The 15,365-nt window shown below is 44.2% G+C and overlaps 1 protein-coding gene and 1 long non-coding RNA gene across 4 annotated transcripts in view; one reads left to right on the top strand and one right to left on the bottom strand.

Moving 5' to 3' along the window:
- LOC144027723 (glypican-5-like) overlaps positions 1–15,365 on the bottom strand; it is a 97,218-nt gene that overhangs the window by 59,027 nt on the left and 22,826 nt on the right. For both annotated transcript variants that reach the window (XM_077535497.1, XM_077535498.1), the window contains exon 8: positions 3,554–3,674. In XM_077535497.1, coding sequence (XP_077391623.1) covers positions 3,554–3,674 — 121 coding nt within the window. The remainder of the gene's footprint in view (positions 1–3,553; positions 3,675–15,365) is intronic.
- LOC144027725 (uncharacterized) lies at positions 3,190–8,497 on the top strand. 2 transcript variants are annotated; one of them, XR_013285524.1, is made up of 3 exons: positions 4,413–7,424; positions 7,870–8,100; positions 8,373–8,497. It is a non-coding gene; the product is annotated as an uncharacterized LOC144027725 (long non-coding RNA). The 2 variants fall into 2 exon arrangements; XR_013285523.1 differs by having other exon boundaries at positions 3,190–8,100.

Raw genomic sequence — 15,365 nt, 5'->3', positions numbered from 1 at the left:
TGCTGCCTCGACGGTCGCTCATGTGCTGACACGGCAACCGATGCTTTCGATACCATGGTGCCTTTTACTGTGCTGAAAAGAGCTTGCCAGGGAAGGTAAGGCATTTACGTCTCCTCTTCTAAATTGTGGCGCCACGCTACTCAGCGGCTGGCTGAGAGCCGACACCGCCCTGATGTTTGCGGCTTGCGGCATTGGTTATCGTGCACTCTGCTAGCTTGTGCCAGCACAATCTGAGTTGTGGCCTACGTGGTGTGTCAGCAACCCGTTGTTTAGATTTGCGTTAGCTGAGGGTTAGTATGGTGTCCCAACACACCGCCTAGGTTGCGGTGTCGCACCCGATGCTGTTGCCTCCGTTGTGTACGGGTGTGTAGTGCGTATTGATATCCTCCTGCCGCGATTGCAGGATTTCACCATGCGGGCTGGCAGAGACGGGACGAATGATTTCGTATCCTCTCCTCGCTTGGATTGTCTCACTATTTTGGCTTTGATGCGCTTGGCTAGCTGCGGTACCGTGGGTCATACCAACTGCTAGCTTATGACGGCACAAACTTCTACTTACGTGTCGTTAGGGCCGCTGTGTGATGCGCTTCGCCTCCGAATGGACTCGGCTGCTATCAATGCGCAGGGTTTCGCTTTATTCCGTTAACGACACGAAAATAGCAGCAGATTGACTTGGAGGATGAAATGGCCTGCTGTCCTAGTGGGAGCGGCGCATTACCACTGCGGTGGCCGCTCATTTACCGGCTGTTGCCGGTTACATGGCGCCTTCAGCTGGTGGCGTCTGCTTCTCCTGTGGCCCCTGGCCTTGGGAGTGTCATAGGAATGTTCGGGCTGATTATCACTTTTCGTTGCAATTTTGCAACTTGGTGGCGACTGGGAGAGTGGAATAAGCTCATTGGGGTGATCAAACCCCTTCCACTTGTCAGGCCTCTGTGGGGACGTCGTTCGCAGCAGGGGTGGCCGTGCCGGATGCAACCCGCTGGTTGCCCTCCCAGGCGGACGATGTGGCCGAGGTGCCGTCTCCATTGCGGTCTCAGGAACTTCTCCGTTTGGTCCAGCTGGTGACAGGGCGGTTCTCGCCTCCTATCCCAGACAAAGGTAGCAGTATATCGACGCGTACTGACTGACTGCGTGTCGCTTGAAGGCTGCTACGCTCCAGTTGATGCCGTTGGTGACGGGGCGGTTTCGCCTCCTGTCCCAGACGAAGTTAGCGGCGTATCGGCGTGCACTCACCGACTGCACGTCGATTGAGAGCTGCTAAGGGTACTCCGTTTGATGCCGTTGGTAACGGGGCGGTTCTCGCTTCCTCTCCCAGACGGTGTTGGCAGCGGAGTGCGTGTCTACTGAGGGCTCCGAAGGAGTCTTCGTTTGATCCCGTTGGTTGCGGGGCGGTTCGCGCCTCCTATCCCGGACGGAGATAGCGGCATACCGGCGCGCAATCACTGGCTGCTCGTCGATTGAGGACTGCCATGGATTCTCCATTTTGTCCCGTGGAGCGTGTCGATTGGGGGCTGCTAAGGAGTCTCCGTTTGATCCCGTCCGTGACAGGGCGGTTTGCGCCTCCTCTCCCGGACGAAAATAGCAGCATACCGACGCGCGCTCACTGGCTGCGCGCCGATTGCAGGCTGCCATGGATTCTCCATTTCATCCCGTGGATGCCTACGTCTGTGGTGTTGCATACGATCGATGCAATGGTTCACTGTCATCGATGGGATGGACGTTTGGTTCCTCGTCCCGATTGCGGCTCAGCGCAAGGGGCTGCGGGGCTGGCTTTTGGAAAGTCATTCTCTCCCACAGTGTTCACAGGTGTTGCGAATGCGACGGTCGCTTGGGATGTCGTTGGACGCCACATCCTTGGATGCTCGGCCGACCTCGCAGTGGGGGATGTTGTTCTGCACTCCGTTTCCCTCTTCCGGGCCGACAGGAGGCGGCCTTCTGTCCTTCTCCTGCGACGATGGGGCACGCTAGGGTACCTGACGGCGTTTTTTTTTTTTTTTTTCCCTGGCCCTGCGGTCACTGCGGCCACTGCAAGGGTTGGTCGTCTCCACCCGCCGCTGAGTTGGCATCGGCGTCTCCGAGTGTCTGGTGACTTTACGGTTGCTCCGTGCACCACATCATTCGTCAGGATGGTGCGTCGTCAGCCCTGTGGATGCGGCAGGAGGTGGTGAGCGACATGTGGAGTCGCTGCGGCAGGGTGGCTGTCGCTCTCTTGGCCTCTGTGGAGTCCATTCGCTGTCACCTCTGGTTTGCTCTGCGGGAGCGGCCTCTCCCCCTCATTTGTCTGACCTTTCTGGGGGTCCGTCTGGAGTGCTGTTCGTGGCCCTTTGTTGGCCAGCCCAGTTGAGGTTCACCCTCCACCGCAGTCTCTGCCCCTCCGACCCGGGCTCTCCGCCCGGTTGATGGGTTCGGTGGGTTGGCAGCCCGATTCACGGCATCTCCGCCTGTGTGTAGGTGTTGGACTGATGAGGGTCGCGACCTGTTGTTGTTGGTTTAGCCGGCAATCTATCGTACATAGAAGGCGTGCCTCTTCTACACTCAAGCAACGCCTCTCTCAATGGATCGGAGATGTGATTCGACAATCGTACAGAGTCTCTGGTCGGTCCCTTCTGATGACGGTGCGCAGTCACTCCACCAAGGGTGTATCTGCGTCGTGGGCTGCTCTGAGGGGCGTGCCCTTGGAGGACATCTGTGCGGCTGCCTCTTGGTCGTCGCCCTACACGTTCTCAAGGTTCTGCAGCTTGAATGTCACCTCTCCTCATCCACAGGACGTCGTTGGGGGTCCAGCAGAGGCCCCGTTGGGGAGTAGCCTTTGCAGGGTCTTCGTGACATCGCTGGTATTCGGCGTTCCGTGCTGGTTACAGCACTGCCAGCTGGCGGTCGGGAGGGACGAAATAGAACGAAAGTTACAAATGTAACTACGGTTCTATGAGTCCCGAACGACCACCAGCATTGCTTGTCATTCAGAAACCTCGTGCTGGTTTGCGCGAGAAAGGTTCTAGAGGATGTGTTCTGGCGGCGTTCCCTTTTATACACAGGATTACGTCGGCCGGACCCATTGACAGACATATTTTGTCATTCTTACTCGATGACGCTGTCGTGACAAGGGGAATTCCGTGCTGGTTACAGCACCGCCACCTGGCGGTTGTTTGGGACTCATAGAACCGTAGTTACATTCGTAACTTTCGTTTTTGGTGGTAAAAGTTCAGCAGGGAATTTATGATTTGTGTTTCCACAGCGTCGTGCGGTTCTCTGTAATTACTTCAAATGAGTTTGATTGAGTCCAGCTGATGTAAAAACAACGCCCCCAAATTTGACCAATCAGGCGTGGCCATTGCAGCCCGCCCCCTCAAAATTCCTGCCTGATTCAGCAAGACCCTGCTGCTGAGATTGTACTTGGATGCCCCATGGGGATTTGAATTACCCTGGTAATTATTGTTGGTGGAAAAACGCAAGAACTGAATTTTACCAAGGTAAACTGAGAAGTTCTCCAAAAGTTCCAGCGATGGAAAAACACCTCAAAGAAAGTCTTGTGCGGCATGGATCTTGTATTTACCTGTGTTAACTGCTCCAGTCTTTGTTTTGCCGCCCTTAGGACAGGATCCGTATTACGGACAGTAATTTCTGGGTTGTCCCACTGGGCCTTCAAAGTGCTGCCAACCACACGACCTGTATAACTGCAGAACATGGGGAAGATATACAGTATTATATGATGCTACTGTCATGGCTTGATAAGAATAGTAACACTTGCTCAGCTAAGTCAGACGCTGAAACATTTGGTGATTTCCCTTAAGACTTCATGATGTCAAGTCCATCTTGCTCACACATTTACATGATCATTGACATCACAAACAAAACCAAATATAGTAGTAGTGGTTGTCTTTTCACTGATGTCATATTCGAAAGTCATTGTAATGTCAAGGACAATTTCACCTCTTTCTGCATTTAATTGCATTTAAAGGGAATGAGAGAAGCTGCTTGGATTGCCAGTGAATTAACAACCTTTTTTTTTTATAATTTGCCACTCTGCAAATGCTTGGGTGAGTCTATGCAAATAACAATATTTAGATTTAGACCAGATTTAGTTCATTACAACCTTATAACATTACATTACATTGCTAAAATACATTCTTCCTACTCTTTATGGGTATATTTTTACCCCCTTTTTTTTTGTTTTTGTTTCAGGTGCAATACTTCTATTTCATACTTTTAAATCATACATAGACTACACCTGAATCAAAACTAAATGTTTAGTATAAAGGTTCAAAACTATATTTTAATCATAATCACCTGTTACAAACAGCAAAGTTTAATAAAAGTTGAATGTACTATCATCTTAATTGCATTATTTATTTATTTTTTTCCGTTTGGACACCTTAAACACTTCAAACTGGAAGCTAATGATGGTTATTGGTTGTGCAATATGCTTTGATTTACATATGATCGGATTAGTCAACTATTAAAAATAATCAGTGATTATCTGACTATAGTCATATTTTGGTCTACCAAAATAATCATTTGTGGCAGCCCTACACTAACAAATGTAACAGCAGAATAAGACGCTTTGCATAGGCAGTAAAGATTTTTGAATGGGCCCAATGCTTGTGTAATTGAACCTTTACCATGCGTAAAAAACAATTACAAATGACACAAGTAGTTTGTGTTTCCCCATCTACTTCGAAACAAGCAGCCACTCATTGTGTTGTAACAGCTTCACTCTGTCATCAGTGGTAATGAAATCCACACTCAGGTTTGGAACCGTTGTAACAGGACGGGATGTGCAGAGGATCCTTTATACGAGAATGGACCACCCTCCTCAAAACAGGCTAATTTTAATGAGACTGTAAAAATTGGGTGACAACTGACAAGTGTAAATGTATCATTCTTGATTTAGGGGTATTGCAACAAAAGCAAGTCATAGATATATTAAATCACCTGAAATATCCTCCCAAGCACTTAATCAGTGCTTGGTTGAAACTGTCAGTTGGAATGTTATTAGACAGTAAACTTTATTTAACTACCAACATTTTATGCATGCTGTTTTCATCTGTTAAACTCGTCTTTCGGTGTAAAGTAGAACATTTTATCACAGACTATAAATCTGTCACTGCAAGTGCTGTCACAGGTAATAGTTTCATATTGCTCTCATTTGACCAGTTAGTACAGACAAGAGACATGTGTGAACTTGCTGTGTGATGTGAACTCTTTACAAAGCCACAATACCACAAATATGTTTTGGAACAACTGAAATAGGAGATGGGCTTAACTCCACCGGCTCAATTTAAATAGGCGTGGCAAAACACCCTTGGCTTTAAAAAACAAACAAACAAACAAAAAATAAATAAATAAAAAAAAGAGTTACTATACAATTATTATACAGGACGTTATTTATACCTCAAAACTGGACATGCTTTGTTCTGTACTTTTAAGATGTGTTTTCACCCAGTGGTAAAGTCCATTTAACCCCACTTCCAGTGCAGCGCATGTGCTTAATCCAGTGCAGTGTACATACAGACACATCCCAACAGGCGGGCCCGTGCCCGTCCACCAAGATGCTTGTGCATGTCACTTAAACTTCATGTACAACTCATTTTTATGCTTGCCTTTGAATGCTAGCCGGAGGGAAGGATTAACAGACAGACAAATAGACAGACAGATAGACTAGATAGCTAGATAGAAAGCTGAATGAAATCTCTAATTTTAAAAAATCTCTGGTATCAGGCCTCCTATGTCAACAATTGGTAAATTTCATATTTTTGTACAAATTGATACGACTGGTCAGTCCCAATGGTAACCCATCCATCCATCCATCCATCCATCCATCCATCCATCCATCCATCCATCCATCCATCCATCCATCCATCCATCCATCCATCCACCCACCCATCCATCCATCCATCCATCTTCTTAACCACTTATTCCTGTTGGAGCCTATTCCAACTAGCTTCAGGCAGTTGGTGGGTTACCCCCTAAACTGGTTGCCAGCCAATCCAGGATAAGATGAAATCAAAACACTAAACGACAAAAGTGAGTTGAAGAAGCTAAGTAAACAGTGTGACATCATAGCAGCAAGACAAAAAGCACCACATGGGGGGTTTCTTTTTCAATTGGCTGAAAAGTGCATTTTGTCTTTTCCGGTACAACTCTAGGGATCCACAGCAAAGTAAGGATTCTGTTGGCTCATCAACACATTGCCGTATGTCAGTGCTTCTCAAATAGTGGGGCGGGCCCCCCCAGGGGGGCGCGGGGCTTCATCAAGGGGGGCGCGTTTGACCTCGGGGAACATGCTTTTATTTATTTTTTATTTTTTGCACTGTCGTAGAATAACAGAAAATAATTGAGAAGCACTGCCGTATGTCAACGTGAAGTCCAGTCTACAGATGATCTGTTGGGTGCCTCTCATAAACACGAGACGAATTATACATCCATCCATTCTCTGGACCACTTATCCTCACTAGGGTTGCGGGTGTGCTGGAGTGTGCCACCCCTAGCTGATTTTCAGGCGAGAGGCAGAGTACACTGAACTGGTTACCTCACCAGCCAATTGCAGGAGACACTCCATTTTTTTTCTATTCATTCTACGGTAATCAGAAATCCAATATGAGTACTGGCCTTCCCATCCTGTCAATGGGACAAATAGGAAGCTATTATTGGGCCTCTTCTCCAATGAGAACAAGGAAATGAAAAAACATTTGGGGAAAAAAAAAGTCTAAGTTTCCCATCTAAACTGCTCCTGATACAACCAAACCTTGGAAGATATAACGGCCAGGTTAGGGCTAAGATTGGCTGTAAAACCAGAGAGCTATGGAGTGGTCCAAAATGAATGCCTTCAGCTATTATTGATTAGTGATTCAGTGAAAGTGACAGGTAGGGCAGCCTGTAAATTGGACAATTACCAAGGTCTTCTCAAATTGCACTTTAACGCAGAGGAACTACAATCAGTTTCCATGATTTTCACTATGAAAGATGCAAGATAAGAATCTCTCTCTCTCTCTCTCTCTCTCTCTCTCTCTCTCTCTCTCTCTCTCTCTCTCTCTCTCTCTCTCTCTCTCTCTCTCGCTCTCTCTCTCTCTCTCATAGATACACGGATGGACAGACAGACAGAGCCATTGTTATGCACACGTTAATAGGTCGCTTGCACGTGTCGTCACTTCCGCCTCGGATTTCTCGTAGTCGCCATGCTGGGTGGCCTCCATTTACGTAGCGATTCGGTCTAACACGTATCTATCACGTTTGTTGTCTGCGTTTAAAATGGTACATTGTTGCTGCATCGTTGGCTGTTCGAACAAAGCCCAGGGGGAAAATGGTCGGCCTTTCTGCCGAATTCCGAAAATAATTAGGAACCAGGGCCTGGAGACAGAGGAGTGCGGACTCCGGAGGGAAGTCGTTACTTTGGGCTCGTGTGTGCAGCGATCACTTTGTGAGCGGTAAGATTATTTACCTTTATTTAATGTAATGCATGAGGATTAATAACGTTTCGACCGCGCATATATGGGCAAGTTGCTTATGTTTTGGATTCATGAGCAAGCAAGTTCGGTAGTACAAGCTGGCTAGCGGACGTTAGCCGAAAGCTAACATCGAACATTTTCACCCAAGTAGTGCCAGTGCAAAGTGTTTACTGCTGAAATTGGATTGATTAGTCTTGGGCTTTTAATGCCGATAACATGTTTTTTGGTGGCAAAATGTAAACTTGGAAAAAAAAGAGACAGAAGGGGCTGATGCAAGAAAACAGACCCCCGGGGGTGATGCAAGTAAACAGACCCCCGGTAGCCTACACATCATGCTAAAGAACTTATTCACGGCCACCCTACTGCGGCAAAATAACCAGTCTTTCCATATTTTATTTGTTTATATATTTGTTTATTTTAACAGGTCGCCCTGCGCCCGTTTTTCTGTCCAATCATCCCGACTGAGCTCCAACATTAAAGTTGGGTCCCAAGTTACAACATCTATGTCTCAGCCCAGTCGGTGCCAAGATATGAACGTGCACAGGAGAGACAAGCAAAGAAAAGGCGACTTGAAGTGGCAGAGATTGTTGCAGTTATGCAGCCAGATGGCTCCAGTAACCTGTACCCTCAAGTACTGCTGACATCATTGACTCTGGTATGCCACTCAGAATTCATTACATGATATATTGTATGCATGAGTGAATGTATGTGTTTGTTTGTGTGTGTACATGCACCTTATATTTTAGAGACATTTGGAAGTGTTTATAGAAATAAGTATTTGCCTGTAGCAATGTTCATACATTAAAAAATGCAACAAAATGTGTACATTTCTTTTACACTGACAAAAAAACTATACTACTGTACTATATTAAACCTATTACTGGTACCGTATTTTTTTGTGATCTTTTTTTATTATTATTTCTTTAGGGATCTCATGCCACACCGACTTGATTGCCAATGACATGATGGAAACGAAGGCGAGCATCAAAGCATTGGAGGAGGACAACATGCGACTGTTTGTTTGGCACTAATAAAGGCAGCGTTTATACAAATTCTATTGTTGGGTTTGTTTACAAAGCTATACATAATACAAATGACAGGATTTGACTCAATGTGCAATATGGTCCCTCTTAAAGTAATGGCATAAATCTCTATTATTTCTAAAAGCACAAAAAATGAAGTGAATAATGATTAGATGTAGTAATTTCAGGGATAAAATTGAACTGTTAATTAATGTATTTATTTTAGCACAGGTGCCTACCATCCTGATGACGGTATGATGTAATGTTGATGGGGTACGCAATGACTTTCATTATACTATGTACAGAGGAAAAAGTTGCTCTCTTTTAAATTTGTTTAATGTAAGACAAGTACCAGTACTGTGTTACAGTTTTCCCAATAATCCTTGTTTCACACTTGTCACAAAACCACTGTCCTTTTTGGCAGTCTAGATTGGCACACTTCAAGTGATATCATTTGATTTTACAATCTGCTGCAGCACAAAAAACTACTTTATTCCGCATCTTTGAAGTACATGAGCAAGTGGTAGGTGACAGCGGCTGAGCAGGAACACTGGAAGTCCACTGCTGATCTAGTAAATGCTCTCCCGAGCAGTTCAGGTAAGGAGGGGATTTTGGAAAAAACAAACAAACTGGCTTTTCCAGCTGGCCAAAACGAGCGATCTGGGTGGACTCGCTCAATCACACTTTGTCCACACCACAAAGTCGCAGAAGTCCATCCAGTTAAACTCATCTGTGCCTGAATCTGAAAATATTACAAACATTGTAATGAAAATATGAAACCTAGCATTAAATAAACTACAAAAAGTAAAGCCATACATACCTGGTAATAATATTGGTGTTGTCGTGACAAGTGATGGGAATTGTTGCCATCCGGCACCAGACAGAAATTGGGTGTTGTGACAGCCTCCTTAACCGTGAGATCATAAGAAAAGCTGTCAGTATGCTCAGTAGTTACCATGAACACGTTTTATTGTACTGGAAACTGAAACTAAAAATACGTCCTCTGAGAGTGGTTAACCTTAACCATTTAGAATAAGTTGATTAAGTAACATGTAACTAGTGAAAGGGTAGCATTAAATTTAATTAAGCCACGGGGAGGCTGTGCATAGTTACTTTTTATTCTTATACGCTCTGCCATATTTGCCTGTTATAAAATTATTAGAAAAACCACATCAGGTAAACCCAGCTGTGCATGTAAACACAATAACAGGAAGCCTGAGAACAAATCAACATTTTTGTGTGCAGAATTACCAACACCATGTGGTTTACTTACGTGCAACAGCAACAGTTTCTTCTGATGCGATGTTAAAGTTTACACTCTGTATCCACCCGCTTACAAAATAATTGTAAGCCTCCAGGGATTTGTTGGCGTGTTATGGAGCATGTTGTCAACACGAGGTAGGGAAAGATGTCCAGAGATGTCACATTTGGCCAGCAAGCTTTCTCCGTCAAAAAAAAAATCACCCTTGGTCAGGACGTAATTAGGATCAATCCCGCCACACAGAGACACCTTCTGCCTGTATCGTTGTTTTTGATCTTCCGGTAAATCGTGAAAATACTGCGAAAATGACATCAGGTTGATAAGCTCTACCGTGTAACTCGCGAGTGTACCTTGTGAACCGGCGGACACCCAATATGGCGCCCGAAGAAAAAATTCCCATGATGCATTACGATGTGCAAGCGACCTATACACACACAAAGAACCACTCTTCTGCCTCATCCCCTGCAGCAAGTATTTGACGCGTTGATTATGACACACAAGCAAGCACACGTAGAGTGAAAATAATCACAACAGAGATAGAGATCTTCTCTAAGGGAGTGTAATAATAAGTGGTGCATTGTAGATATAATTACGTACACGGCAAACTTAACACTGGAGGGGAGCAACAACATAACATTTTGGGTGCGGCATGTCAACATATCAAAACATAATGGTTGGTCCAAACAAAATCTTGATGAGGCTTCCCTCTAGTGGAGGAAATTTACTATTACACTGAAAATGGAAGGTCTGGTCACACAATCACCAGAAGAAATTAACCATATTTTTTATAACTATTATCGAAATCTATACTCAGAAATTAATAGACCTAACCCTGAACATATTGAGGTATTCCTAAATAGCTTAAATATACCTCAGTTATCTACTGAACATAAAGATATTCTAGATGCCCCGCTTACTATAGATGAGTTGTATCGTGCTTTAGACAGTATGCCTAATGGCAGAGCACCTGGTCCAGACGGCTATCCGGCTATATTTTTTAAACATTTCTGGTTAATGTTTGCTCCATTATTTCTAAGAGTAGTAACTGAAATTAAAAGTAAGGGTGATATACGTCAAGATATGAATATAGCAGCAATTAAACTTTTATTAAAGCCAGAAAAAGCCCCCACCCTCCCGTCAAGTTACCGACCGATATCACTAATTAATACCGATATTAAAATTATCGCTAAGGCCTTGGCATCTCGACTAGAGACAGTAATCTCGACAATTATTCATAACGATCAAACAGGTTTTATTAAAGGTCGTCATTCTACTAATAATATTAGGAGGCTCTTTAACTTGATTAGTATGTCACAGCGGTATGATAAAAAGGCAGTTGTTATTTCGCTGGATGCAGAAAAAGCCTTCGATAAAGTTAACTGGCCCTTCCTCTTTGCTGTCTTAAATAAATTCGGCTTCGGGGAGTCATTCATTCAATGGGTCTCAATATTATATGATTCTCCTCAAGCTACAGTTACTACTAATGGGATTATATATTATATTCTGCTTCCTGACTCTGATTGAGAAGGACGCAACTTATCGCTCTGCGATTTACTCCCTGCGGCGCAGCTGTAACAACAACTCTTCTGTTTTTACAACATGCCTAGTGGGAAAAGAACGGAAGAAATTGATGAGCTAAAGACTATTATCCAAAAAATTGAGAAAACCATGGAGAAAATGGAGAAAACCATGGAGAAAAACCAACCAGAAACTGCTGGAAGAGGTGGTGCAACTGCGTGACGTGGTTCAAGCCCAGAAGGAGGAGATGAAAAAGAAAGACCTGCAAATTGTCATCTTGCAGGAACAGGTAGATGAGCTTGATCAAAAATCTCGTATCAACGATGTCATTATCACCGGCATTAAAGTCAGGCCGCGCACGTATGCACAAGCCGCGGCCAGGAGAAGTGATGAGGATTCTGATCTTAATCCTGACAATGAATCAGTGGAGCAACAGGTGATGACCAAACTTCGGGAATTTGAAATAATGGTGGAATCGCAGCATATCCAAGAGTGTTACACACTTCCATCTGGCGGGAGAAAACCACCAATGGTTTTCATGAAACTTACTGACAGAAAAAGCAAGATCGCACTCCTCAAGCAAGGCCCAAAACTGAAAGGCAAGAATGTCTTTCTAAATGAAAACCTGACCAAAAAGAATGCTGAAATCGCAAGAAAGGCACATCAATTGAAGAAAGACGGGAAAATTATGGCAACTTGGACCGCCAACTGCAAAGTCCTCATCAAGACACAAGGGAGCTCACCAGAGGAGATCAAAACCAGGGTTATCAAGAGATTGCAGGAGCTGGAAGTCTACGATAATTAATCATGTCCCAATCAATTGACCTTATATCACCAAATTACACAGACTTAGATGATCAATTTGTGGAACATGCCTTGAACGATCCAAATGGAATATTGGACCCTGACACAAACTTTTACAACAACAAAGCGGACAAGTGCCACTACTACACTGATGTACAAATTCAACAAATCAATTAATCTTATTGGTAAGCTTTCTATAATTCATTTTAACAGCAGGAGCCTATATACAAACTTTGGACATATCAAAGAATATCTGCAGAAGTTCAACAATAAAATAAACATTATTGCAATCTCAGAAACATGGATGAAAGAAAACAAGGACTTGGATATTGATTTACCTGGATATAATATGGTATGTACAAATCGAACTGGTAGAGGTGGTGGAGGGGTGGCCTTGTTTGTGGATAGCAACATTAAGTTTGATATTCTACATAATATGTCGATACAGGTTGACAATCTCATGGAATGTATTACGATTGAAATTAATGTGATAAAAGGTAAAAATATAATTGGGGACCGGTGGGGCGCTGTGGGGGCCCGCCGGGCCTCGTTCTGCGGCCTTGGGCTCGGGGGTGTGGGCCGGGGCTGGGGCGGGGGTGTTCCGGGCGGTGTGTCCGCTCGGGTGGCTTGGGGGTGGCCTTGGGGCTGCCGCGGCCTGGGGATTCCGGGGGGGGGGGGGGTGCTCGCTTTGCTGGACCGCGGTTGACGGCTTCTTTCTTTGGTGGTGGTCCTTATGCATGCCAGATCCATCGCACCAGCATCTACTGAAACTCAAACAGAATTTGCCTCTCCCTCCCACAGCCCCTTGAATCAGTGGGTGCTGGTGTCTGTGGATCTCACTTTGCTTTATCTATCCTTCCCTCCTTCCTCTCTTTAGTTTTTCCTCTGGTCACTTGAGATCTCAATTTATTGGAAGTTTGAGGTTTCTGGGGTTGGCATAAGACTCTGGTTTTGTAACCACGCAGGAGGGGTTTGGTTGGTGCTGGATTTCACTTTGATGGATTGGATGTACTGGCTTCTATGGATCTCACTCTGCCTCATCGATCCTTCCCTCCTTCCTCTCTTTAGTTTTTCCTCTGGTCTCTTGAGACTAATTTGTTGGAATTTAGAGGCTTCCGGGGTTGGCGTAAGACTTTGATTTTGTAACCATGGGGAAGGCAGGAAGTGTTTGGTCGGTGCTGGATTTCACTTTGACTTATCTTTCTTTTCTCTTTATTTTTTCTGACCTTTTCTCTGGTCTCCTGACCATTTGAACCTCACGACTCTGGCAAGATTCTGAAGTACCTGGTTAAGGCGAAGGATAATGGGATATTTATAAGGTTTTAGGTGAATTCATGAGTATAAATTTATACGTATTTGCACGCACACGCACGCGCACGCACGCACGCAAACGCACACACGCAGGCGCACGCACGCACGCAAACGCACGCACGCACGCAAACGCACACAAAAAAAAAAAAAAAAAAAGAGCAATGATGATAAGACGTTGAATCAGTAAGACCACCGAATGAACAATTCTGAGCTCTTTAAAAAAAAAAAAAAAAAAAAAAAAAAAAAAGGAAGGTCAACCATTTGTGGGTTAATGCAAACAATTGGGAAAGCTAAAACTTTCTCACTTTTATTACTTGCTCACATATTTTCTCTTTGTTTTGTAAGCGTCACAGTTGGTTTATTCTCACTGTGCTCTTGACAAACCTCTGACACAAGTGAATTAGGTCAGAGGCTGATGAATGGAGGTCTGAATAGAAGGATGGAAAGATGAATAGTTAGTTGAAAACATAGATGAATGGGTGGATTGAGGGATGAAAGAAATTAGATTTAAAGAGGTCAGAGAGCTACTAAGTGGGCACCCCCAAAAAGAACGCTAAACAATAAAGTTAGTTTTGTGTTAAACACGCCACAGAAACGTATGGAATGCTTCAGATTGTTTATGGACCCTCTTGCATGGGTTGATCATCGGTTTTTGATTGGCACGCGAATTTCAAAGAAGGCAGAGAGATCAGTGAGGGACGATGAGAAGTGTGGGAGGAGTAGGGAAGTCAGAACACCAGATTTGGTGGAGGAAATCCATAATTTTATGGATGAGGACTGTCATGTGTCTATCGAGACAATAAGTAAACGCAGTTTGATGTCAGTGTGGGAATTGTACACAATTATTCATGATGAACTAAAAATGCGGAAGCTTTCCAAAATTTTCATCCAATCCAACATTGTTATTATTTGTGAAAATGTTAAAGTAATACTTCATTTATTTAGCCCATTATAGCAATAAAAAGTTAATATTTTGTCTATAATTAATTTGATACTTTCATTATTTTTCATGTACAATTAGTACCTTTAAAAACACATTCTGCAACTTGCTGTCAACTGAAAATGACATCACAAGGGCTCCGGTAACCAATCACAGCTCACATGTTTGGTCATGTGACATTCACAAGCTGAGCTGTGATTGGTTACCGGAGCCCTTGTGATGTCATTTTCAGTCGACAGCAAGTTGCAAAATGTGTTTTTAAAAGGTACTAATTGTACATGAAAAAGAATGGAAATATCAAATTTATTATAGGCAGAATATTAATGTTTGACTGCCATCCATCCATCCATACATTTTCTTGACCGCTTATTCCTCACAAGGGTCGCGGGGGGTGCTGGCGCCTATCTCAGCCGGCTCTGGGCAGTAGGCGGGGGACACCCTGGACTGGTTGCCAGCCAATCGCAGGGCACACAGAGACGAACAACCACTCACACTCACAAGCACACCTAGGGACAATTCAGAGTGCCCAATTAACGTGCCATGCATGTCTTTGGAATGTGGGAGGAGACCGGAGTACCCGGAGAAGACCCACGCGGGCACGGGAAGAACATGCAAACTCCACCCAAGAAGGCCGGAGCCTGGACTCGAACCGGAGTCCTCAGAACTGGGAGGCGGACGTGCTAACCACTCGATCACCGTTTGACTGCCAAAAATGGCGAAATAAGTAAAGTATCCCTTTAAGACGAAGTTCATTTAATAACATAAAATCAAAGTTGTTGTTTTTTGTTTTTTTGTTTTTTAATTTGGCTGGGTTTAAAAATACAAACAATCAATCCCAAATCTATTTTCCTTTATGAGCCCGATATCGATTCATAAAATCTTGAATTAAATATTCATGAAATGCAGAGGTTCAACCCAGAATTATGGGTTTCTAAGGAACCATTTAAATTAAAAAAATCTTCAAGGGTTGTTTTGAGGCTAAGGGTTCTTATAAGAACAGTTTCAATACAGAGAACTCTTTGGAAGAAGGGGTTCTTCAGGGCCTGTTGAAAACAAATGTTTAA

The sequence above is a fragment of the Festucalex cinctus genome, chromosome 10 (assembly GCF_051991245.1).
Source record: "Festucalex cinctus isolate MCC-2025b chromosome 10, RoL_Fcin_1.0, whole genome shotgun sequence".
Classification (NCBI taxonomy): Eukaryota; Metazoa; Chordata; class Actinopteri; order Syngnathiformes; family Syngnathidae; genus Festucalex; species Festucalex cinctus.
Note: the sequence above shows the minus strand (reverse complement) of the source record. Positions and strands in the feature narration are given on the sequence as shown.